The following is a 26,238-nucleotide window of genomic DNA, read 5'->3' as shown; positions in this document are numbered from 1 at the left end:
TTCATTTTTTTTTTTAATTGAGGGGATCCACCAGATGAAAAAAAAAAACAACTTAATTTATTTACATTGCATTTACATTTATTCATATTACAAATCCGTGTTGGATGGGACCCTGAGGAAACTGATCTATTGGGTGGCATCCTTTCCCATTATGGGAGGGGAGTTGGAACTAGACAATCTTTAAGGTTCCTTCCAGCACAAGCCGTTCTGTGATTCTGTGATGCATTAATTTATGTGTTATAAATTTAATATTTTGTTATTTTCTATTCTAGAAAAAATTAGAAGACTTGAATGCTGACTGGAAGGCAATACATAACTTAATTCAACAACTAAAAGAAAAGCCAGCATTAGCCGCCTTTGGCCATCTATCTTCAGGTGTCTGTAAGTATTTCAGTATATGTATTTTTTAAAATTACAGATCGCACCATTAAAATGAAAATGGCTGGTGACTGTCTAAATTAATTATGCATCCTTAAAAGTGCTACTATGGCATTCAAGTTGTTTTTTTATCATTGCCTTTCTATTTCATGCAGTGTATCCCAGAAGACAAATTAGCTTATGATTTCATGAAAAAGTTTCAGAATGCTTTTCAAATTATTACTGTTTCAAAGTCAATTTTCTTTCATTCCATGAAGAGGTGAGATTTTTGACTTTCTGCATATACTATTGGAGGAAATACTACAAAGGGAGACAAATTATTTAAATTAAAAGATAATAATGTTACAGGTCAAGTATCTGTAGATTGGTCACAGAATTAAATTCTGAAATTTTTACTACTGATGGGGCAATAAAGTCAGTCAAAACAAACCTTGTCTATTAACAGAGAAAGTCATATGACAACATGGTAGGAAGAATTCTGCAGTTAAATCCTAGGTCTGTGATTTATATTTCTTTGTGTCTTGCATTCTTGAATACACAACGAGACACCTGATCTCTGTTTCATTTAAATTATTTTGACAATATGTATATTAGATTCTTCTTGTTCCCAATAAGGATTACAAACTCTTCATTTCCTTTTTCCTTGATAAATGGATTTTATTTCCAGTGCTTTCCTTTAAAATTTAGTAATTAATCATGGGTGAAAAAGAAATACTTAATGGAAGCACTGTACTCAGTTTCTAAAGTCTCTAAGATTCTTTACTTGATATTGAACCATCTCAGTTTCTTGAATGAAGAATGTTACCTATACTATTTGGAAAACTGTTCATCATATGTGGGAGCAGAAGGAAATCTGTCCCCCCAGCCTCTGTCAGATTGCCTGTAACTCAGGCTGTGATACAGCTGCAGTAATCACTTGGAATTGGATTACATGTGGATTGTTGGTCCCTCTTGTTTTTAACATGTTCTAGTGGGTAACATACAATAAAAGCTTATACTGGGCAATTCTCTACCTTCTAATAGTGGTCCTCCAGGACAGCAAAGAAGAAAACACTTTTTTTTCAGAGAAGTACATAATTGCTCCATAGAGAGAGAATTGAGATACCTCAGTACCAGGAGACAGTCCAGCTTCTGCTCAAATAGCATGTATGAGTTTGAGAAAAGGAGTTGTCTTGCTCATGACGTGTTGAGTTGTACTAAAAAGGAACTATTATTTGTGTTTAGTCCCTTAGAACTGCTGTGATTCCAGTGGCAATTATTTCAACTTTCTAAAAAGAGCCAAATACCGCTACTATATTTTTAAACAAGTAGTACAACAACATTCTTCCTTTGCGTGATTTTGTTCCAAGGCATTTTGTAGGAATTCATGCAGTGGCATGGGGGAGTGAAGATGTGTAATCATTTTTTGCTGTGCTAAACTTGCTGTTTCAGTTTTCTGTGTGAACAGGTTATGTCAGGCTCCAGAGGGAAAGAGTGTTGGCAAGTTGTGAGTTTGCTGTTACAAAAGAAATTATAATAATGGAACAAGAGTTAGAACACAGAGTAGTAATGCGGTATATTTTTATATTACCTCATATCTAGCTGAAGAATTGCAAAATTACCCACCTTAATGCAAGATGTAGTCTCTGACTGCTAACATTTCTTAGACTCAGCAGATGGAATTGTACATCCAGAAAATGAAAGCACTGGTGTTCTATAAAGGATTAAACAGGAACTAAGATTGATTTCCCTTCTATTGGAATGAGCACTTAAAATCTGAACCTGTGCTTATAACACTAATTCATAATTTTTCTTTATTTTAGTCAGTTTACTGTGATCACCTCATTATAGGTGTATTGACATAGAACTGTAGAGTTCAAAAGGGACCTGGGAAGACATCTATTCCTTTTGCTCAAAGCACATTTGATTAGTGCAGGTTAGTGATTGCTGAGGGTCATGTCCAGTCAGGTTTCTAATATCTCCAAGGAAAGAGCCTCTACAACCTCTCTGGGCAACTATTTCCAGTGTTGAGCAACACTGTCAGTAAAAAATGTTTCTTCTTCTATTCAAATAGAATTTCTAGTATTTCAATTTTTGCATAGTGCTTCTCATCCTGTCTCTGGGTTTCATTGAAGACAGACTGGATCTGTCTTTATTCCTCCATCAGATATATAAACACATAGATATGATCCTCCCGGGCCTTTTCTTCTCCAGGCCAAAAGAGCAGTTTTCTACAAAGATAGGAAAATATATCTGCTACTAAGGTATTTTTGTAAGTCATTTAAAAGAATGGGAGGAGAGGAGGGAAGAAATTGAATGTCATGGGTCTTAGTAATTCTGTGGTATAAGTTCTGCAGTTATTTTAACCACTCATGTTACAGACATTTTTATGGCCTTATTTGCTCTGTGCTGATGACTTTTAAACCATAGGGACTCAAAATGTTTATGGGAGGCTTTAACCAAGCCTCCAAAAGCTAAACCATCTTATTAAAGTTCATTTGTGAAGAAAGATACACCAAATTGTTTTGGAAGGGTTTTGTGAAGCAATGTCAGTATTTCCTGTTGAAGATTATTCACTTCCTGATCCTACAGGGACTTTTAGGGACATCAGGATTGAATAATGTTGACATGTGTATTTGAGACCAGGGAATGAAGATGTAACTGGCTCATCTCTAGTGTCCTGTCAGGTATCATTTGGTCTGATTACAGGAACTGGTCTGGTTACAGGAACTCAGACAGAGAATCTTAATAGATTCCATCTGGTGGCTGTTACAGAGGTAAAGCATGTTGGTTATAATTGTTTCTAGGTTTGCATATTATAGTTTCTTTGTCAGAAAAAGCACTAAAAAATAGTTCTTCGCATTCCGCCTGTCCAGTGTGCCCTCAGGCATAAGGAACAAGAATTACTTCTCCAGCTCAAAAAATGTACTTAGCTGAAGGGTATGCCTAAAACCTTAGTGAAGATTGACTTCCAAGATAAGATGAATCAGGAAGAAAATCACACTTGCTATCTGTACTTGACAGGATAATGTGAAATGGTGTGAATGTCTCTATCCAAATACCTTGATGCATTGCTTAGCCAGCAGTTTGAAAACATTTTAAACAGAGAAAAATGCAGTTCTGGAATGTGCTTTTCCAGGAGGGAGTTTTTAATAGCATCATTAGCATTCATATGACTTCTTTTTCTTATTTTGTACTGAAGTGCTATGCCTGTATTTATTACTAAGTCAGGTAAAGGTACATACTGCTTTGTAAACCCCTCTGAATGCATTGTGGGGTGGGAGGTACTCCTGACTTGTCCTGGAGGAAGATATTTTCCATAATTTTTCTTCATTCCAGTAAGATGCTAGGGGAAAATTTTGGCCACTTTTATTTAAAGCTACCTGGAAAATACAATTTCTTTAAATGGATGTGTATTTATTTTCAGTTATGCTGTGCTTGAAGTTAGTGAAATTTTAGCCCTACAAATGAATCCACCTGAAAATCCTCTGTCAACTAATTTTGCATTTTACATATTAATCTAATAAAACTGTGAGTGATACATTATCTTAATCCTCTTGCATTTTAACTTGTTCAGTGAGCAGTTCTTTGTGTACCAGCAATTTCTTTTTTTCTCTTGACTGCTTACACAAGATTTTTTCCCTTTTTTTGTCTTTTTTTGGTATGAAATTCCTAATCAAGTGAAACAAAACAACGTGTGACTGAAATGAAGAGTGACAATTATAATCAACTACAATGGTGAAATTTCTTCTGAAATTAAGTAGAATTTGTCCCTTTAAACTTTAAAAGTTATCAGTCTTATTTTGGAGCATCGTTTGTAGGAGGTCTGAAAAAAGATTAAAATTATAGGTTGTGTTTAAAAGATTGCAGCAGGGTTGCATTGAAAGAAAGACTTTATATGCATTGTTAGGTGTTGTACACTTACTTCAATTAAAGAAAAGCTAATTCTGCTTCACCCGAGCTCACCATCAGCACTTGCCATCAACTTTAGCTATCTTTAAATGCCTACAATCAATACTCTTCTGTGCTTTCAGTATAGCTTGCTTTAGGAGTAGGAGTCAGACACTACAGACACAGAGCCAGAGACTTCCCTGGGAAGCCAAGGGCTTCCCTGTACAGGGGAAGAAGGCTTTTCAGGATTTAGAATGGGTGAGGAGGAATGGGAGAGGAGTGAGGAATCATGCTGAATCCATTAGACTCAAGCTGTAATGTGGAGATTCTGAACTGCAGTAAGTTCACCAGCAGCAATGGTGGAGAGAACTCATCACTTATTAACCCATATATTCAACTGGGTACAGGGAAAGTATTCACAGCAGTCACCTTCAGAGTCTAAAATACCTTGAGTCTTGAGGTTTGAATTAGGACAGTGATATTTGGTGATACAGTGATATTCCCCAATGAATCTGGGGAAAGAAGTGATAACAGAATTTCATTTGCTTAACCTTTGTTATTTTACTTGCAGGAGTATAGTATGTCTCCTTCTGTTTGGGAAATATAGTTTGGTTTTTATTTCTCTGTGAAGCAAGCCCCCACCTGGACTAGGCATGCTGCTTTGTTCCAGGCTTGTAAGATCATATACAACAGTTCTTGGAAAATCTCGGTTACTCTGTGTATGCACCTCTGTGGCTTAATGCAGCTGAAATTCATTAACTCACTGCTTGCAGTATATAACATAAGAAACAACTGCTGGTGCTTAATAAGAATATACCATTCATGAGTCTGTAGGTTTTTGAGGAAACCTGGAACTAAACAAAAGCATGTATGTGAAAATACAGACCTTGATGAAATAACTTAAGGTTGAAAACTAAAATCCACTTACCTCAGAAGCTGAAAGTGCTTCTGTAGTGCCAGGGCATGTATTGTATGCATCTGGAATTTTCTTTTGTTTTAAAAATGCATAGTTGAGTTTTTTATTATTCCATACTAATTATTTCTAAGATAGGGGGATATACAGATGAACATAGCAGTATCCTGTTTTATGAAGTCTGCCCTGTTAAATCTCTGACATAATATTTGGTTTAATATTTTCAGTGAGAATGAAGGATTCTTTGTTTAGGAAACTATAACCATTGAAATATATTCATTTCCATGGACTTCAGAGCTGGATTGCCTACTGTTCCACTGCCTCTTTAAAAACACACAAACAATTTGTATTTAAGAGGTAATCAGGAGACAACAGCAAAAATGTAAGAAACAAAATGACAACAACTCGCTTTGGGCAAAAAAATGCACAAAATTTACACTTTCTTTTTTGTCATATTTCAGAGCTAATGTTCTTTGAAGCAGTCATTGTTTATATATTATGCTCGGTGTCTGAGTGAACACATATGCTGTAGTTCAGCACTGTTTCTCAGAATTTCCAAAAGCTAGTCTTAAAACTCCTTGTGCACCTGAGAATATTACAATATGTGTATTCAAAGGGCAAATGTAAAATCAGATATTTGAGTGGCCATATTATTTATAACAGCTGACATAATATAATTGAGACCAAGAATACTCAAAATTCTTTGGAAAATACTGAAAAAATCCATGGATGTGTGCATCTACAATGTTTTCAATACTGATGGACATCTGTGTTGATATTAAGTGTTGATATTAGACTTCTGTTGCACATAGTCTTCACTATTAAAAGGAAGTTTGATGTCAGCTATTAAAAAGCTTTCATGAGGGATATGGTAGATAACTTAATTTTCTAGAACCATTCTCTAGGGAATTAAACAGGTAAAAACCCACAGCATGCAACTGTTGAGACAAATAGCTCTTGTGAAGCATTTTGGTTCACTTTGGTTATAGGACACCAGTAAAACAGATCACTCTCATGAGCTGTTGTAGAGCGAAATACTATTTCCAATAATGATCATGTGTCTAGAACCATATAGTTTCTGATACTTGTGCATGTTGACTCTAAAGTAAATGTCTACTTTTAATATTAGGTATAATTTGGTTTAATGCTATGAAAAGTTTTACAAAAATAAAATGCAAGAGGGAAATTGAATATGTAAAAATGCAGTAGGGAAGTATCACAGAGAATGCCTTGAGCTCTTAAAACATTGGAGACGAGTAACAGTAGACTTCTCTTTAGTCAGCTGGCCTGACAAAAGTTGCTCATGCTTGTATAAGTGGACTAGTAAAGGAACAGATTACTCTCTTTACCTTTTCTTTTGGATAAAAGAATAAATAATGGTTTATATAAATAATTTTAGTAGATTTGGGTTTGAGTCATTTTACTTTATAGACTCATGAAATAAAGAGGTTCAGAGATGCCAGCCTGAGATGGCCCTGTTATGGGTAAATTGCCATATATCTCTTTTCCCCTTTGTATTCAGGAAGGAAGTGTCTAATCATTCCATCTGATTTCCATTAAGAAGCTTTTTTACTTCTCACAAATGGGACACATACAGCAAATAACAATATGGCACAAAACTGAATCTGTTACCACTTGATTGGAGATTTTTCAAGGTCAGGACCCAGTTTCACAAGCAGTTCTATTTTTCAATACAGCTGACATCAGACACAAGCTGAAGACAAACTTGTCTAATAAAGCTTTCAGATTCAATTTTCTCTCTGCATATAGCTTCAGGAATCTCTGGAGGTCATTCACAGCATGTGCTGTAACACCAACAGGGAGAAGTAATGAAAAGCATCTATATAAAAAGCTGACACTCTGCCTTCCAAGCTGCATGAATAAAAACATAATAAGCAAGTTTAGAAACACAAATCTCTGTTATTCTCAGAATTTCTGTCTTGATCTTTATAACATATCTTGATTTGAGGATTGGCTTCTGGTTTTTCTGACAGATGAAAAATGTATGCAAAATATACTTAAGCCACAAATGCCCAATTTGAATAAAAACAAAGGTTACCCCTTTATATTTACCATCCTGTTTCAGGGATCTGGCAGTAGGTTCCCCTTTGAAAGATCTGTAATAAACAGGTGTGACAGTGCAGTTTACAAAAGGAACGTGAACTTCTACTTGTTTTTTCAGGGCTCAGCTGATTAAATATAACTCACTCTGGGTTACAAAGAATTTTTATTGTACTCATACATATGATGAAACATAAATCAGAAAGTCAAGACAGGAGTTGGCTGTTTTGCTGCTATTAAAGACAATATGGAACCAAGGTCTACTTTTTCTATTCTGTAACAAGTTGTTGAAGCACAGCTGTCAAGATTTATGGTGCAAATAAGATTAATGCTATCATTAGTCTTTAAAAGGACCATATTTACCCATTCCATTTTTAAAATACAATTTGGTATTTTCTTCTGAGGAGCAAGGTTTACAGCTTGTTTTCTTTCATTTAATGTCTTGATCAATAGTTAGTCGCAGCAGGACATGCCAGATTTATTTTGGTTAAATCCCATGAAATGTAAATAATAGCATAATGTAGAATTCTTCAGAATATTATTGACAACATAGATCAGGTGAGAGCACAGAGCTAAGTTACAGTTATGGTTGGAGTTTTTTATATGTCTCAAATAATCTTGGCAACAGAATCCAGTATTGGTAATTTTCAAAATATCTGGTAACTATCATTTTTTAAAACACAGATAGAGTCAAAAATTTAGATTAGTTTATTCTGAAAGACATGGAAAAAATATGGAAATACAGTTCCTAGCAAAAGAGTATCCTTAATAAAATGGTAGTTTATGCCATTTTTCATTTTTTCTGACTGTTTCTAGCTTTCCATCTTTAAGTCACTTTTTTAATAGTGTTTTAAACCTACTTTCTTTCTCTCTTTCTTTCTCCCACTTCTTTTTGTTACAATAACCCAAATTACGGTGATATTTGACTGTCCAGATAGCATCAACCTGCAAATAGCAGTAATCTCTCTATTCTGTTTCTTTTTGTATAGTAATTAGGCCTATTGACAATTACATTGTGTGAAAATGTCTTTAATTTGCTGGAAGAGTAGAAAGGAACTGGTCATGCTGCACACAATCCTCTTGACCTGTCTGATCTTTGTTGACTTGTCTCTTTAAAAGAGCAAAGCAAGTCATCTTTTCCTTGTGGAAGAAGCAGTGCTCAGGGACATCCTGGTCATGCCCTACCTGAGTCTTTGACAGCCTTCCTCACATTTCTGTCGTGAGGGGGGCTGCCTCAAAGTTAGATCTGCTCTACAGAGAAACAGCCAGCCCAAGAGTGTGAGCAGAGTGCAGGCTACAGGGAATGAGGAACAAAGCTCATAATTGCTCCTCAGGTTTCTGCCCTAGTCAGAGGACATGAGAGGATGACAGGAGGACTTGCTCCTTGAGCCATAGAAGGCTAAAAGGAGGAAAAGATGGCAAATGAAAACCTCTTCTGTCTCAGCTGTAAAATTCTTTAGTCTGATACATATGAAGTTTAACACTGAAATATCAGACTTGCTGTCTTTATATCAGTTTGGAGCATCAGGGGACATGCAGTGGTGGGGATAGGCAAGAAGAGATTTGCATTACTGATGTTTTTTTAACAGTAGATTGATGGGCAGACCACACTTAAGTTCTCAAAGACAATTCTTCATCGGGTGATAGTAAAATAGAAGTTATTTTTACCTGAAAAGTAAGTATAATATGAGAAAACTTGACAAAGGTTTCACAAAGTAGGGCCTGGCAAGATATTTTTACAATTATGGTGAAAGAACAGAAGGTGCTTGTAGTGATTTCAATAATTCATTTGTCAAAACAAAGTGACAGTGATGACGTTGCCTTTGAGCATCTGGTTTTAATCCTGCAAAATTTTCCACTTGAAGAATAAGTGTAGACATGGACATTTTTGCATGAATTCTGTAATTCTGTTAAATTAGCTAATTACTGCACTCTGATTATTTTGCAGCTTCTTTAAGTCTGTTATGATGTTTATTTTTTTTTTAACTACAAGGTACCTAGAATTCAACTGTCTTCTGTTGTTTTGTATCTGCGTACAGTTTTTTACTCCCCTTTTTCTGAGTTCCATTTGGATAAGATAGCAATTTTATGCCTGTTAAATCAATAAATAGATTTTATAAAAATTAGAAGAGGTGATTTTTATGAGACTGTAAAAGTTGGAGCTGCTGGCATTATGCTTTAATTTCCCCTTATATCAAAGAATTAGCTGTGAAAATTCAGTTACATCCAATAGCAGTACACTGGAAATGTAAATCGTTGTCATATAGATTGTCATCCAATTGAAGGCTGCATACTAAATCAAGGAACTTGTTACTTTTACTGACAAAAGGAATACTGAGAGGTGCTTGCATCATTTGTGACAGATGTTGTCACAACGTTTTTTAAAAGGCAAGTATGTGACAGAATTTGACTTTACAGCACCACAACTTCTGTAATACAAAACATTCATTTTCATGGAACTCTTTTGTAACAACTGCTCACTGGAAAAGACTCTTATCCTTTGGAGAAAGATAAACGCCTTGCGTAGTGGTATAAATAATACTGCTTTTTTAAAAAGTGTATGAAGAATTCTTGAGCTACCTTTCCTTAGTTTCTCTCTGCTTAATTCTCATGCTCTCTAAAAGTGATCCATTCATACCACAACCTTTTGCTTTTCAATTTTTAGTGGCCCCATCAATCATGCTGAACTTTGCCTAAGGAAAGGCTCCTGGAGAAAGCCATGACAATGCTATATTACTAAAAGGAGACTGAACTTTAGAGCAGTTTATCTTTCAGAAAGGTTTGGATGGAACAATAGGTCCCACCAGATTAATGCTACCTCTGTTTACAGATATATATTACAATCTTCAGTTGGTTTTGTGCTACTTGTCCCTGGTTGAGTCATAGTCTAATTAGAATCAAATGCTTCAGATTTAAAGTTATTTCCACCACATGTAGAGCAGTCAATTGAATTCTTTATGTACACTTTGCCAGAATTATTGCCATGAATTAGCTTCTTTCTTAGCTGCTTCCTTCCCAAAGAATTCTCAGTTATTACACCATTTCCAATTTGGTTTTTAGAGAGTGTTTGGGAACATAGCTGCACAGGACCACAGAAAGACTGAGATTGGAAGGAATCTCTGGAGGTAATTAGGTCCAACCACCTACTCAGGCAGGATAACCTAGAGGAGGCTACCAGGATGATGTTTCTGTGGCTTTTGAGTATTTCCAAGAGTGGAGATACTGCAAACTCTCTGGTTGTACCCATTGCAGGACTCACTCAAAGAGCATTTCCTGATATTCGGGGGGAACCTCCCATGTTTCAGTTGTGCCCATTTTCTTTTCACTGGTGAGCACTGCTGGAAAGAGCCTGGCTCCACCTTCTGTACACCCTCCCTTCAGATATTTATACATGTTCATGAGGTCCCCCCAAATCTTCTCTTTTCTAGGCTGAACAGCTCCTGCTCTCTCAAGCTTTTCCTCATACAAGAGAGCTCTTGGTCCCTTAATCATCATTGTGGCTGTTCACTGGTCTCTCTTCAGTAGCTCTGCAGCTGTCTTGTGCTAGAGATCCAGGAACTGGAAACAGTTTTCCAGGTGCTGAGCAGTGGGGAAGGATCAGCTCTGTCCATCTCTTGGCAATGATCCTCCTAATGCATCCCATGATACTGACAGCTCCTTCACTTTCCCAGAGATTGAGGTGGAGCTGTTGCTCCCTGGGTCCTCCATATTATCCTTTCTGAAGATAGAAGTGATGTTTGTTTTCCTCCAGTCTTCAGACACATCTTCCTTTTGCTGTGATCCATCAAAGTTTATAAAAAGAGGCTTTGCAATGATTGCTGCCAGATCCCCCAGCATTCAATAGGTGCATCCCAACAGAGCCCATGGATTTCTTTATATCTGTCTGGTTTGCTGAAGTATTCCCCAACGTGATTCCCTTCTACAAAGAGCAGTTTTTTAAAACTCTGTCTTCTGTACTTGGAAATTACTTTGAATTACCTCTTGTGACCAAGGGAACTGTTAACATTCCACTTCTAGGTATCTTGCATACACAGAAAGTATTTGCAGAAGCCCTTTGCAGCAACAGGTCACAATGTGAACTTTTTGCTATGTGGCACTAATTCAAGTTCACCCTAAGGCTTTATTTACATTATGATGCACACAAACCAACTTATGTGGTTTATATCACTGAAATTTTAGTGTTTAGCAGGCTCTACCTATTTTCTGTGTTCTTATTCCTGTTGTAATTCAGTGTTGTGATAGAAGAGGTTTTCTTCACATTGAGTGAATGACATATTGAAACACACATCTTACTGTTGTGTTTGGAGCAACTTGGGAAAATGCGTTGTACAATAAATAGCTTAGTCACACTCCCAGATATAAAAAAGGAGGATGGTAAGAAAATTGTACCAGATACAGCCTATGACAAAGAAATAAAAGTCTGAGAAAGCTGACACTTATCTTCCTACTACAATTAAAGTTCTGATGCTGTTTAAAAATCCAGTAATAGTAACATTAACATTTTAAAAAACATTACTTTTGTAGTTATTTTTCAAATATAGCAGTACACATTAACTTGTAAATATTTTCCTTTTTTCCTAAGCATTTTAACCTTGACTTTTTACTTTCTTTTGAACTTCTAAGGGTTCTTTAATTTCAGTCCTTTCATCCCACTGCAGACTATTTTAGTTCTATACTTTAATTAATAATCCTATAAACTATCAGCTTCTTTTCTTTTACCTTTAATAATTAAAATTATATATAATCCATAATGACTTGTAAAGAGTCATAAAGAACTTCTAGAATTAAAAGGTTGTCTAGGCACTTAACTTGTGTATTAAACTGATAACAGTATCACATTATGTGAATGTTCCCTAAGTGTTAATGAAACTACATATAAAACTTTTACCCATTTATAGTCTATAAATATTGCTATGAATGAAATATACCTGATACAGTTACCAAGTCTTCTTCTAGGAATTGTTTTTACTAAATATTCACAACTAAGAAAATCAAACATTGATGTTGTATGAAAATAGAAAAGACTCTCTTTGAAACATTATTTTTGTCTTTAAAAGCTGATTAAAATGTTAATAAAATGTTAATTTTGAGATAAAATGCTCTAAGGATGCATATTTTTCCACATATAGAGCTGTGGGTGGAATTTTGTTGGCAATAATTTTTGATCAACATAAAGACTTTTTTTTGAGTTCAGATTACTAGAAAAAAAATATTCATTGCTTTCAAACTTCAAAGTTGGTGATCCTTTTTTTGAGGTAATAAATTTATTTTATTCATAATATTTAATCAGCGCTCTGTTGGCCACTATTATTTTCCTTTCAGAACTCCTTTATGACCTGGAACACCTGGCAGGTAGCTGTAGCTCCTCTGCAAAAAGTGTTACTGGCAGTGAGCCACCTTGCAGGGAGGGGCTGTACTGAATGGGAGAACTTAAAGTACTCTTAACTTTATTTCTTTAACACTGAAGGACAGATAGAGATGATGAGTGATTCATTTATCACTGGAACAAGTCTAAATAAATCAGCCTCAGAACTGTCTGTCCAGATCTCTCTCCAAGAAGTCTGCTTGGAGTTTAAGGATACGATCATGGATGCTCTAACTCCGTAGAAAATTGGTTGCGAATGCCACAGTGTAAGGGAAAAAGAAAAAAAAAAAAAAAAAAAGGCAAAATGCATTTTAGCAGCTGACAGAATTTCACCTGTGTGGTGTTGTGTCATTTAGTTTTCCAAGTTAAGCTCACAAGGATAAAATGACACAGAAATTTCACATTAAATAAGCCAAACCTGCCTGGTGTGCAACGTGGCGCCCAGTGAACTTCTCGTTTGCCCACAGAGGGAATACTCATCTGTTCTGCCACTAAAGGAGTCAGTGTTGGCTGTGTTAAAATAGCAGATTCACTGAGTGATGTTGTCTGAGTGTATAACTCAAGGTACAGATATCCTTTCTCTGCTTGCTCTGAGTGAGTAAAAAGCAGCTGAGTTTCCTCAGCTAAAACAAGAACAAAGTTTAGTGGGTGTATATTACTGCTGTTCACTGCATGAAGGCTGGAGTCTCCTTTAATTGGGTCTGCTAACAATGGAACTAAAAACCCAGGCTAGACCTGTAAATTGAATTAAAATGTACATCCAGTTACTGTGTTATTTCTTCTTTATCAAAAAGCTTTGACCTAGTAGATGCAGTTATCTTACATAGTTACAACTTAACCAGCACTAAAAGCATTCAGGATGATGGTTAAGAACATTCCTGTGAACTGAGGTAGCTCTGCTTAAAGACTGTGCCTTGAAAGAGGGTGTTTGATGAGCTTTGAAGCTTTTGAAAGCATTGTCATTCTTCCTGTCTGTTCTGTTCCTGTTCAGTACCTAAATAAGGACTTTTATTTGTTTTGACTTGTCAGTTTGACTCTGTCTTGAAACACAACACTGAAATAAGCAGAGTAAAAGGGGGGAAAATTCTTTCCTTGCAGTTGGCTTCATTCTGTTTTACTTGGGTTTGCATTCAATATTTGAATTTCAATTTCATGTCACATTCCACTTATTCTAACTCTTCAAGTTTAACATTACAGATTAATTTTAAGATGCAAAAAATACCAATATACTCTCCATTTCATCAGTGTATTTCAAAGTTCAAGAACAAGTAGATCACACCTATTATTCTGTGGTTTATTTTTCTTCTGTTATTGTTCTGTGTTGTTTCCTTTTGGTTTTCATGCTTATCATATGACAGAAGTGAACCATCATAACCTTTAAATAAATTGAAAGATGAAGTCCTTTATTTTTTATGACATGTCTCATTAGGATAGAATTTATTATTCAATTTTTACATTTATAAATTAATCCTCCTGAGAAAAATCCAAAAACAAACTAAAAATAGAAAGACTTCACCAAAAGCAAAAAACTGGTCCCTTTGAGTCAAAGAAGCTGTCAGTGCAGTTCTGTATAAATTTTTTCAGAATGAGATCTTTTGCTACATATTGTGTTGATAATGTTGATTTATATTTTTCTATTATTTTTATTAGCTCATTTATACAGTTCTGTTAAATGAACTGTGTCATATCTATGCAAGCATAAACAAAGAGAAATATGGGATAGGTACTGTTCTAAGTGGCATTTTTGTTCTGAGGGGAGATAAGTGTCAGAGGTGAATCACTATAAAAACACTTTCTAAAGGTATTTTTTATAAATAATTTGGTAACTCAAATATTCTACTAGTCAGACAAACTGGAATAGATTATTGCCATCCTTAGAAGATGATGGTAGATAGTGGTAGATCTTGAAGTTTTCAGAGACAATATTATACTGGACTGTTGCACTTCTGCTAGTACCTTATAATCTTCTTTGTAATATTTGAAGTTTCTTGATGCAAAATAACTACATCAAGAAAAAAAACCCAAAAATAATCAAACAAAACAACACAAAAACCAACCCAATGGCTTAAAAAAACCCTAAACCCATAAACTAAAATTCAGATCAGTAAATCCATAAACATCAGAAGATTAGAAGCACCCTTTTATGAAATGGCTGCCACTGGGGGAAAAAAAAAATAAATATATATTAATTGGTGAACTTGTGATTGTGTACTCAGGTCAAAATACATGAGATGCAAAGAGATGCCTAAGTCTACTCATGGATGTCCCAGTTTAGAAAATTGTTCTTCAATTTACCTGAATAGTGATGAGGAGAAAAATTTTCCTCTGAGTTGAGACAACTTCTGTTTAACCTATGTGAATGCCAAATTAGGCAACTGTTCTCCTGCTGTCTAAGAATCTCTGAGGTCACAGAGGATTTATGAGACCGTGGCTTTACGGACAAATTGTTAAACCCTGACCTACTACATGAGTTTTCATGTTTCAAATAGACTTTTCTACAAAGGCATGAATGTTAATGAAAAATCATTAAACTCTCAAAAGTAATAGCATTAAAAAACAAAATAAAACAAAAAACTTAATGTATACGGGGTTACACTGTTCTGGTGTTTTGGTTTGCTTTTGTTGAAGACAAGCTCTCTCACAGGAAGAGGGCAGGAAACTGATTTTCTCTACTCTGTAAGGGGGCTGGGGAAAATGCAAAAAACCCCATTTCAGTCCTTTAGAAATTACTATTTGGTGGTTCAATGCTAGAAAATGTAGAACACGCTCCACAGAACTTTTATTTCAGCCTTCTTGGTTTAGTTAATGCTGTTTCAACAGCTGATTTAGATAGAGATTCTAAAGTGTAGGTATTTAGTTTCTTTTCTAATACTGTGGAACCTCAGTGAAGCAATGACCTGTGTTCCTCTGTTTTCTCTGCTTTAGTTTTTCGTCTTTGATTGATGTTTTTAAAAAATGAGAAAGAAACCCCAAAATATAATTTAGCATAGCCTCATCTGCAATAATATAATGCATGAGGAATTGCTTTTGATTCATTAACTGAAGGTCAAAAATAGCCCAACAGTTCATAGACATCTCTTTGTAAATAGCAAAAATCAAGGAGAAAAGATCAGTCTTGAAATTCCGAATGGTTTTATGTTCCAAACTTCTCTGTCCAATAGTGTGTGTCTGTGGCACCTCTCATAATTTTTGCTGCAGAGACAGAAATGCTGCTTCAGTGTTGGGTTGTTCCCCATTCCAAGTAATGAATAATTTACAGATTATTTAAAAACCATAGCTAAGAGATCAGGAAAAGACAGCAAGAAGAAGATGATATGTCTGTTTTCCCTTAAAAGAAAGGGAAAAAATCCACAAATAACCAAATAATAGCACATAATATTTTGAAGTTATGAGGTGGAAAACTAAACAACTAGTCAAGGCTGAATTTCGTGTTGTATAACCTTCCATATTGGCCACAGAGCCTGTGGGAAGCACTTGGTGGTAACAGCAAGTGAGAAAATTTTTGGTCAGACAATTTCACAGCTACACAGTGACTTGGAGACAGTGAATGAAACTTGTTTCTAAATACATGGTCAAGCTATGGTGTGTTGCATAGTCCAACCAACTTTTTTCAATCTGTCTTCTGGCATAGAGAGATTTGGCGACTACTAGATTTTTGGAAAATTCCCAATGCTTCAATGACCTTTATTACACTGTGAACTTTGCTAGTGTTACTAGGTACAGCTGATCTTATATGAATAGAATTTGAATATGCTGAGAGAGCTGGAGGTTAAGCAGATATTATAATAGAAATATAGTACATAAAATTAATTAATATTTTCTTTTGGTTTTGAATTTCATGTTTTAAGTAGAGATAATATTAAGAAATAGGCTTATTTCTATCTTATTCTTTCTATGGCATAAATTCTGAAATACTAAAATAAACATTTATCATAGTTCATTTATTCAGTAACTTAAGCTTTTTTTGTTCTTTCAGTAACTCCTGGTGAAACTGTTGCTGTGGATACACAAACCAGGGTAACCAAGGAAACCACCACCTTCAAACCAGAAATGCCATCTTCTGTGCTTTTGGAGGTTCCAGCCTTGGCTGACTTCAATAAGGCATGGGCAGAACTCACTGACTGGCTGGCTCGCCTGGATCGAGAGATAAAATCTCAGAGAGTGAAAGTAGGCGATCTTGATGACATCAACGACATGATCATCAAACAAAAGGTATGAGAAACACTGATTTTTCAAGTTCAAAGCCTCATGATCTTTGTTCTATATTAAATCCTTTCAACAAGGAACACAGGAGAGGTGATAGGCTGCAATACATGTAGTTGTCACTTGAAGTACTTTATCCCATGAACACAATTATTGGATGAAATTTTTAGATAATTAATTGATGGGAAAAGAAAAAGCATTCACTATTTTCTCTGGTATTTGAAGCAGATCTCTCTATCTTTCTGTTGTTTGTGCTGTAAGAGTATGCAAGCCAATGGTTGAAATATAAACTTCATGAGAATAAAGGAGTTGCATAGTAAGCTCCAGGTTGCCAGGAAGAAGACGACCCTGTTTCACACTTTTTTCTTATGTTACTTCTAATAACTTTTTGAGAGCCTTACATGCTGCTGATCTGGGTTTATCAAAGGCTCCTCAGTTGTCTTAACAAAAAGAGCAGCTCATTAATGCGATTGTTTTGTCAGCAAAACTGCATCACTGCATCGCTTACATTTGAAAACACAGAAAAACAGGGAAATACATGTTTCAGGAGAAAAAAAGCTAAATTTTAGCTACTCAGTAGCAATAAAAGTAATTTTGTGTTATACCGCTCTAAAGTAATTACCTGCCTTCTAGATTTAGCTTTGTTCAATATAAAAGATTTGTCTTGCCTGCACAAAACTTTTCAGTGCTAAATTTCCATTCAGTTCAGTTCTAAACTGAGTTTAGGGTTCCCAATTATAAGATTCTGTTGTTTTTTCTCATCATCTTCCTCCTCATAAAAAAAAAGAAATCTGATTTATTGTAAGGAAGATATTGATATTCTTTCCCTTTTTTTTAAACTAGAAATAGAGGGAGAAAAAATGTATACATTTTATTGAGACTCTGTACAGAAAATACATTTTAAAGAAAATATGCTGATGTTTCATGGGATTCATTTTGCTTGTTTTCTTATACTTCCTTTTTTCCCCAGTGTTTTAAACTATTTTTGAGAAATTTTGCTTGCTTAACCATCTAGATGATGAACATGCTAGTTTCACCTTGATTAATGATGAACATGTTAGTTTCACCTTGATTAATGATGATTATATTTACTAAGTAGAATTACATACTGCTTCATTAATAAAAATATCCTTAAAACAGAATGTATATAAGTGATAATTCCAGTGCCAACTGCACAGGACATTAGGTTAAAATAGTTTTTATGTAATTTGGAAACGTTGATGGGCAAAGAAGACTTGTTTACACATTATCTTCTAGTGTTTTTCAGAATAATATTGGCTTTAAAATTTCGTATTGTCAAATACTTGGTTCAGCATTATTCAGTTTTCTTACTTATATCTCACTTTAGCATATTATTCTGGCAGGCAAAATCCATAGTTTGCTTCCTTCTGCAGATGTTTTGTACTTAAATATGAGATCAAGTTATTAACTCTTCAGAATTTCAGTTAATATGATATATGTTTTAAAATTAACTACTTTGTATTTGCATTTTATCTTAGTTCAAGGCTAAAATATTTTAACACTGCTGCAGTCTGTTCTTGGCTGGGTAGCCCTGTCTCTTTTTTGATGCCATGCTGTGCTGGTAACAAAACCAGCAGGAAAACTCTTTTTTGTCATGCTTACCTCTCTAATTGGCTGTGCAACAGAATGTGACATTTAATATATTCTCTGATGAAATGGAAGAACCAATGCCTATATATAGATTGCCGTTCTGTTAGCTGTCTCCCTCTTCTCTAATGATCATCTTAATATCCCTTAAAACATGGAAATGAATGCAATGAAATATTTCATTCTTCTTGTAAATCTATCACTGGATTATTAGGTGAGATTAGCATGGTCAATTTTCAAAAGTGACAAAGAATTTTTAGAATTTTTAGGTTTCTCCAAAAAAAAAAACAAACAAAAACAACCCACCCTGCTTTCTAATGTGGGGAGTGTCTGCAGCAGCCTGTGAGCTGATGAAGTTGGACGTGTGGGTACTTGACTAATCCGAAAAGTCACGCCAGATATGATCTAAGTTGGAAATCCAAAAGTAGTGCTTACCTCCCCTGATCTGTACATTCCATAGAAGATTATAAGGATATTTTTCCTGTGGCTGTAATTTAAAAGTCATTGAAAGTCACCACACTGCATCGTGGTTTATTTGGAGAGTTTATTGCATCTTTACAGGTATCTCAATAAGATTTAATGAAAGTTCCATCCTTGTAGATTGGGGTTTTTTTAAGTCAGTTCTTAGACTTTAGGTGTAAAATGCCATCTAAACACAGCCAAACACCTCCCTTATAAATATGCATCATTACAGAGATAAACGCTTAAAGAAAACTGTTTTATTATAAAACATCTCTAGCTGCTCACCCAGAATTTAGAATGCTTCAAAAAGCCAATCATGTTGTTGTGTTATCAAACCCTTACTGGTTTTGGGTATTGTTTCCATTTCATATTTCATTCAAAGCAGAGAGTAACATTTCTAATAGTAAATTTCAATGTCAGAGCAAACATTTTAAAAGAAAAGAAATCCCACATCCTGGCAGTGTATGTAAAAGGACATTTTCCAAATCACCCAGGTGAAAATAAGTGACCTTAGGTTGTCCTTTCTTTCACAGCATCATGTAATGTTGTTGAAGCTCAGTTTCTGAGGACATTTTCGTTAAGTTCACTTCAATCTGATTGTATAAAGGATCACAGACACTAACTTTGCCATATTTTTCCTCCATAAAAGTTTAAGACATCATTAACCCTCACTTGAACTTTGCTTGGAGCTGATCTCAGTGAATTGGCACTCTTGTGTGAATAGCACATACACTGGTTAATTATAGGATAATAAAACTCAAAAAAGACAACTATTTTTAAAAAAGGCTTATTTTAGTGGCAGCTTCCCCTTAATGAAAGAAACAATACAAATTAAATTCTCCTGCATATAATATATAGTAAAAGTAGTATACTAAAATAATAGCATAATGACTACTCATTTCTAATATACTAATAATTAATTTTTCAGTCAAATGAGTGGTATACTTCAAGCAAATGCATTACATATTTTAGTCATCTATGATTATGTATAACTTGTCAAACTCTGTATAATTAAACTAAAATACACTAATAAGTGTTTAGTAGAGATATCTAATACTAGCATTAGTGTCATCTGTGTTTTCATTAAAGGAAAATTATTATATTTTTCTTATCTGCTTGAAGAATGATGTTTTGTAGGATTTGATCCTTAAACAAAGAAATGTAGGGCAGGCTGATGAGAGACTCGTGTTTCTTAAGATAAGAAATAATGCAAATAAAGTTCATGGGAAAGTCCACGGCTGTATAATATGCCATGATGTAGGGAGGTGAGGGACATGACAAAGTATGGTTTACCCCGTTGCTTCAATTCACTGTCCTTACTTCAAAACAATCAACATGCTTTATATTTGAAGGTTAGGTGGGGGGTTCTTCTTAAAAGAGAAAATTGTGATGAACAGGATGATAAAATCAATTTTGCTACATTTTAGAAAAATGGAAACCTTACTTAAGATGCCAACAAGCCTTTGCTCAGAAACTCTGCTTTGGCATCCTATTTTGAGAAATGTTTGCAGCAGGAATAGATTTCTACTGAACATAGTGAATCATGGAGTCTGTGTGAAGTTTGAAGTTAATTAAAAATGCTGTTCAAAGAGATCAGGTACTATAATCCCCTTAAATTTTGAATTCTGTCCATGGATTTTGCCAAGGTATGCTGTTCATCAAAATTTTTTGTAACATATGTAGTTGAAAGCATGGCTTTTTATTGCACTGAATTAATATAGATTTTATTTAGTAAAAGGTATTATAATAAGTAACATTACTAAGGAATGGGACTAAAATTATCAATGCAGTGGAGGGGACTGATCTGAAAAAGACAGCATTTGTTTAGAATGAGACCAACCTAGTTACTGAGACTCTTAAGCAGAGAAGAGAAAAAGACACTTTCAGGTAATGATTTGTGTCATCCAAAAGTAGTCATCCAAAAAAATGTAGAGAGCTTATTTCTGTCTAATTAATTTGTCACTATTCAAAAAAAGGTAGGTTTGATCATCTGTCAGTTAGAGAAGTAAACAAATCTTGAATGAAAAAATATTTTCACTTTTAATTGAAATTGATTTTTCAATAGTTGAGACTATTTTCCAGTAAACAGATAGTAAAATAGCAGTTAAAGAAAAATATTTGTTTATAAACTGCAGAAAAAAAAGAGTGGGCTTAACTTACATTCATTCCTCTTGTCTGAGTATTTTTTTTCCTATCCTTTCCCATGGTTACATATCGTGCATTTTAGTATACAACTGAAATGTGCATTGTCATATGCAACCTTACAATTAATATTGAGAGAGAGCAGAAGGGGAAGTTTTCTGTCCAAACTGTGTTCCAACATCCATTTATGTGGAAATAAAAATATAGCTTTCCAAACTTATAGCCTGTTATTACAGAAGCAACTGTAAGTTCCAAATTAAAATTTGCAGTTCTGCATTACTGGGTGTGAATCAGTGTACTCTAGATTTGCCTGTGTTGAATGAGAAATTGTAGTTATAGACAGGCTTTTGCTCTGTGCATATAGCTTTTGTCAGAAGTGTGAGCTGTAGGCAAGGTGGAGTCTTCACCCTTTTGGCTAGTGTACTTGAAGGTCTACAGAAGTTTAATTTTAGTGACAAATGCATAAAAATATCCATGTATTGCAGCCTCAGATAATGTACTGAAAAGGACTGTGACAGAAGATTTTACACTGAACATTCCCAGTTCCTGTGATGTGCTTAAAGGGAAGAGTTTGCTAGTCCAGAATCCAAGTGTGGTACCAGCTAGTTGGGAATTTACAGTCACACTTTCTGAATAAAACTTCAAGAGCATATTTGCCCCATCTCTCACTCTGTGCTGTCATGATGCTTTGAGGGTTGTTTTCAAATCTTCTAGGATCTTCTTTTTCCATATGAATACACAACTGCAGACATTCCCTGTGTCACTATTGGACCAGGATAAACTGTCCTGATAAAGCAGGGCTGGAGCTGAAACTGATTCTGCAGGATGTTGGATGGTTCACTGGTATTTTTGTGCATCCTCTCTGATACCATAACCCTACAGATGATTTAATGGGTTAAATGGTGTGCAAGACCTCACTTACCTCTATGAAATTCACTATAGGATATAGCTGCTCAGGAGACACTATCATTATTTTATATGTATTTCAGAGCATTATTGTTGTTGTATTTAATATGGGATATCTAGTGGAATTATTTTATGCTGTCATGCTGTTACACTTCTGAAATTACTTCTAATTTATGAAAGTACTGCAAATCTGGTTTTGGTTTCTGAAGTGAATAAAAAACCTAATCGTGAACAGATTTCTAAATATATTAATGTATTATTATGAATTTAATGTTGCAACATTTGTGGTCCTGAAAGGCTTTTGCTTTTTTGCAGAATAGAGGAAAATGAAAAAAAATGTCTGTCAGCCAGCCTTCCAGTTTCTTTCTAAAGGTTATAAAATGCAGTAGGATGCTCTAGAGGGCCTGGAAATCTGAGTCTTTAAAGGCAAAGGGAAGAAAAAAAGACTATTAGTTGGAAAATTGGACCTCAAGGGATATAGAATATGTGTCAGGAGACTGTTTTTTTAATACTTTGTTGAACAAAAAGACAGCTGATGTCTTAAACTAGCTTGGCCAGCTCATTACTGTGTATTACCAAGTAGATTTGTTTTCTGCAACAGCAAAAAAAAATGTCTAAACACTGTCTTTTGGAGCATGATTAAAAGCTATTTCTTTATTTCTCTATTATGTTAATTATTAGGACATGCATAAAAGTTGTACCTCTAAGGATCTGATTCTAAACTCATTGAAGTAAAAGAGTTACTTTCATCATTTTTCAATGAGTTTTCAGTCAGGCTTGTAGATCACCATCCAAACAAAAAACAATATAACAGTTGTGCCTAAAGATCACATTCCTCTTTTTGCTTTTATTGGCCTATTGTGAAATAATTTGAGTGTTTTTTTTTTTTTCTCAATTCTGGACAAAGATAAATTATCATGATGAATACAACTGGCATCCTGTTCAGCAGGGAAAGGATAAGAGTGTAGCAACTCAAATTTGTTTGCATCAATATGCTGAGTATTAGAAGGATCAGCTTTTCATTAGGGCTGCATTTTTTCAGTAGCATTTTTTTTTTAATTGCTGAGTCTGACCTATATTATAGGTATAAATTGCCTATTCCATCAGCACTGGATCTTACATGCTCTACTTTTTAAAATTCAAATCATACTTTCATTTTGTGCTTTCATTCCACCAGTATGTGATGCTCAGAGACCCTGCTGCAGGAGGTCCTCTACGAATGTACAATGGGTATGGAAAGGCTTTTAGAGCTGTCTGCTGTCCACAGAAATATGGGGAAATCCAGCTGGGCTGGAAAGTGTAAAAACTCCCTAAACCCTCATGAGTTCTATGTGAGCCTAGCCAGCATAAAAATGCCTAACTAGATTCTGGGCTGAATTTAATACAGCTCTCACCAGCATGTTGAGGGAAGGGCTTGTTCCTCTCTAATCAACCTGTGGGAAACATCTGGAGTTATGTGTCTGGTGTGGGCTGCCCAGTGGGCAGGAAAGACACGCAGGGAGTCCAGTGAAGAGCCACTAACGTGGTCAGGGGCAGGAGAGCACTTGATAAATGAGGAGGGGCTGAACTGGGCTTGCTCAGCCTGGACAGAGCTCAGCAGGCACCGGTTTGCTCTCTGCAGCCATGAGATGGGAGTTTGTAGAGGAGACAGAGCCAGACTCTTCTTAAGGTTCCCAGCAGAAGGATGAGACAACATACACATCCTGCAGCAAAAGGAATACTACAATAAAAAAAAGTGCATGATGAACATCATGAAACATTGGAACAAGATGTCCAGAGATCTCAAGGATTCTCCATCCTTGGAGATAGATATTCATCACCAAACTGTGTAGGGCCTTGTGTGACCTCTTGATGTGACTCTGAATTTGGCCACATTTGAGCAGTAGCTGAGCAAGATGATCTGCAAAGGTGACTACCAAGAAAAATTATTCTGTCATTATATATAAATGCTATTCTCAAATATGGATTCTGTCTTCTATACTTTGTCAGTGAAACATGCTTTAAATGAAGGAAATCATGGCTTTATTTCCTGCTTTGTAAAACTCCCACCTCAGCTGTGATTTGCTTTAAGGACTGGAGAAGTCCTGTTAAAATTTAGACAATTTCTTTTTTAGTTCTAGATAGTTATGAGGATCTCTTAAGACAGTTACACAGATTTTAGGGGGCTTTATTTTTGTACGAATATTGATATATGTTATTAGAAGTAGTAACAAGAAAATATAAGATTGGCTTTGGTTTTATTCAGAAATTGTGGGAAATATAAAAGCAGCTTGTTTCTAAATAATGTTACAATGTATAAAATTCTAATCTAGCTGTAATCATAAAATGCAAATTAAAACTAGGGGGAACAATTGTATATTTGCTCATTTAATATGTGAGGAGATGGTACTCCTCTTCAAGAAATAAGTTTTCTTCTGTAAGAAAATAAAAACATCAAATCCCAGCAGATCTCCCTAATGAAGCTGATCTTGAAGCACAGTTCTTTTATGTGGAAAAGAAAATAACCCCAGAATTTAAACTAAAAAAATCTGTGATCTTGAAATGTGCCCTACTGGTTTCTCAATGTGCCAAGGGTATTCTGATACTCCTATAAACACATTCAAACACTGGTATAGATTCAGGGTTTTGCTAGCAGATGGACAATTCCCTCTTGAGGCAGAACAGCCAGCAGTGTCATTATCATCCTTTTTCATGAAGGGATTGTTTAAAAAAATGTTACTAGCTTTTAAAAAATGCAGCATAAGCTTTATAATAAGTAGTTTCTAGTAACTTAGCTCTACTGCAGTAAGAACAATTCTTGGAATTCCATTTACTCTTTTCCCAGTAGAATTCTATAATAAATTTTTGCACTTAGAGAAGCTCTCATGGAGAGTTCTCAGTTGATTTACATGTAGATATTGTTTTATAACACTCACGTTAAGTAATAAAAACCACTCAAATAATACATTTTACTCAAATGTAAGGAGACAAACATCTTAACTCACTCCAGTGCAATATTTAAATTTTGTGCTATGTAGAGCTGCTTACAAGTGAAAGGGAAAATTTAAAAAAAACACTCTAAGAGAGGCTTAAAGGCATATATTTATTCAGGAACATCCTGTTCTTGAAAAATATTCTCTATTCCCTAACCATTATGCACTTTTTTTTCATGTGACCCACTGTGTGTGCTGTCACTAGATTTAAGGTAGATAAACAGTAAATTCCTTTGGTTCTGGGAAGGCAATGAACTAGTGGGGGATAGAACTGCATCTTGCAAAGTTGGCAGTATGGGGGGAATTCAGGAAAGGGGAACACTTTGCTTGGAATTTGTTTCCCTTGCCCCACCTTGTTCATCTTTGTGGAACATGGCCTGTTTTCTGCTGTCTGGAGTCCCCTTTGGCTCATCTCTTCTTCAACATATTCTTCTTATGTGTCTACTAAATTTAATTTTGTAGGCAGAAGATAATGACAAAAATGTCTAATTTTCCCTATCCTGGCTAACATTTCTTAATGATGAGCAACATATAGAAGAAGCCTTAGATTCTAGCACTTCAAGATTCTTTTTTCCTTTCACTAGCTGAGGACGGTGGGAGATAGGGTTTTGTGTTTATTTTTTCTTTTGTTTGATATAGATCATATAGAAGTAGCATTTGTTTTGTTTGGTATCCTTCATTAATGAAAAATAAAATCAAAAAACTTCTTATTAGCAGGCAGAAAATTTACAGTGTAAATAGAATATTAATTTTTTAGGCTACAACTGCAATGAAATCCTAGAAAATGGCTGAATGTACGTGCAGCTTAAAATAAAAAAGTACTTCTACTAAAAGCAATAGGACTGTTTTCCTCAAGAAAGAGACATTAACGTATTTTTCCAAATTGAAATAGAGGATTCAGCTCTTCATATAATCAAGTGCTGAAGGAGTACTTAGTTTAAAAAAAAAACTGGTTTTGTAGTAAGTGTGGGCTATTTCACATTACTCCAGGCTCTCATCTGTCTCTGTTGCCAGCTGATGCAATAAGCGAGGTAACAAATCAATCTCAGAACTGTATTCTGCTGCTTTTGTGGACCATTTTTCTTATTGAGCTAAAAGATCAATTTAACTGCTCACAAAGGCACTCCTAATGGTCAGATGCTTTCTGCCTACAAGAAGGATTTTCTCCAGCCAAATATGAGATTCATACATGAGATTTAGTCACTTCAGCCAGTTCCCAACTTCCTTCCTTTTCATGCTTCTGGATTTGTTAAATTCTCCAGATGAATTGTTAACTATGGAATTCACCCTGGGTTTCATGCATTGAGGTGAGGGGAATTTTTTCCTGGAGTAGCTTCTTTCTCTCAATACACAAGCTC

The 26,238-nt window shown here is 35.2% G+C and overlaps 1 protein-coding gene across 21 annotated transcripts in view; it reads left to right on the top strand.

The window, feature by feature from the left end:
- DMD (dystrophin) overlaps positions 1–26,238 on the top strand; it is a 1,135,802-nt gene that overhangs the window by 805,782 nt on the left and 303,782 nt on the right. For all 21 annotated transcript variants that reach the window (XM_072937290.1, XM_041719931.2, XM_041719926.2 and 18 more), the window contains 2 exons: positions 273–381; positions 16,564–16,799. In XM_072937290.1, coding sequence (XP_072793391.1) covers positions 273–381; positions 16,564–16,799 — 345 coding nt within the window. The remainder of the gene's footprint in view (positions 1–272; positions 382–16,563; positions 16,800–26,238) is intronic.

Source organism: Taeniopygia guttata, chromosome 1 (genome assembly GCF_048771995.1).
Source record: "Taeniopygia guttata chromosome 1, bTaeGut7.mat, whole genome shotgun sequence".
Classification (NCBI taxonomy): domain Eukaryota; kingdom Metazoa; phylum Chordata; class Aves; order Passeriformes; family Estrildidae; genus Taeniopygia; species Taeniopygia guttata.
The sequence above is the reverse complement of the archived record's forward strand: the minus strand, read 5'-3'. Positions and strand labels throughout refer to the sequence as shown.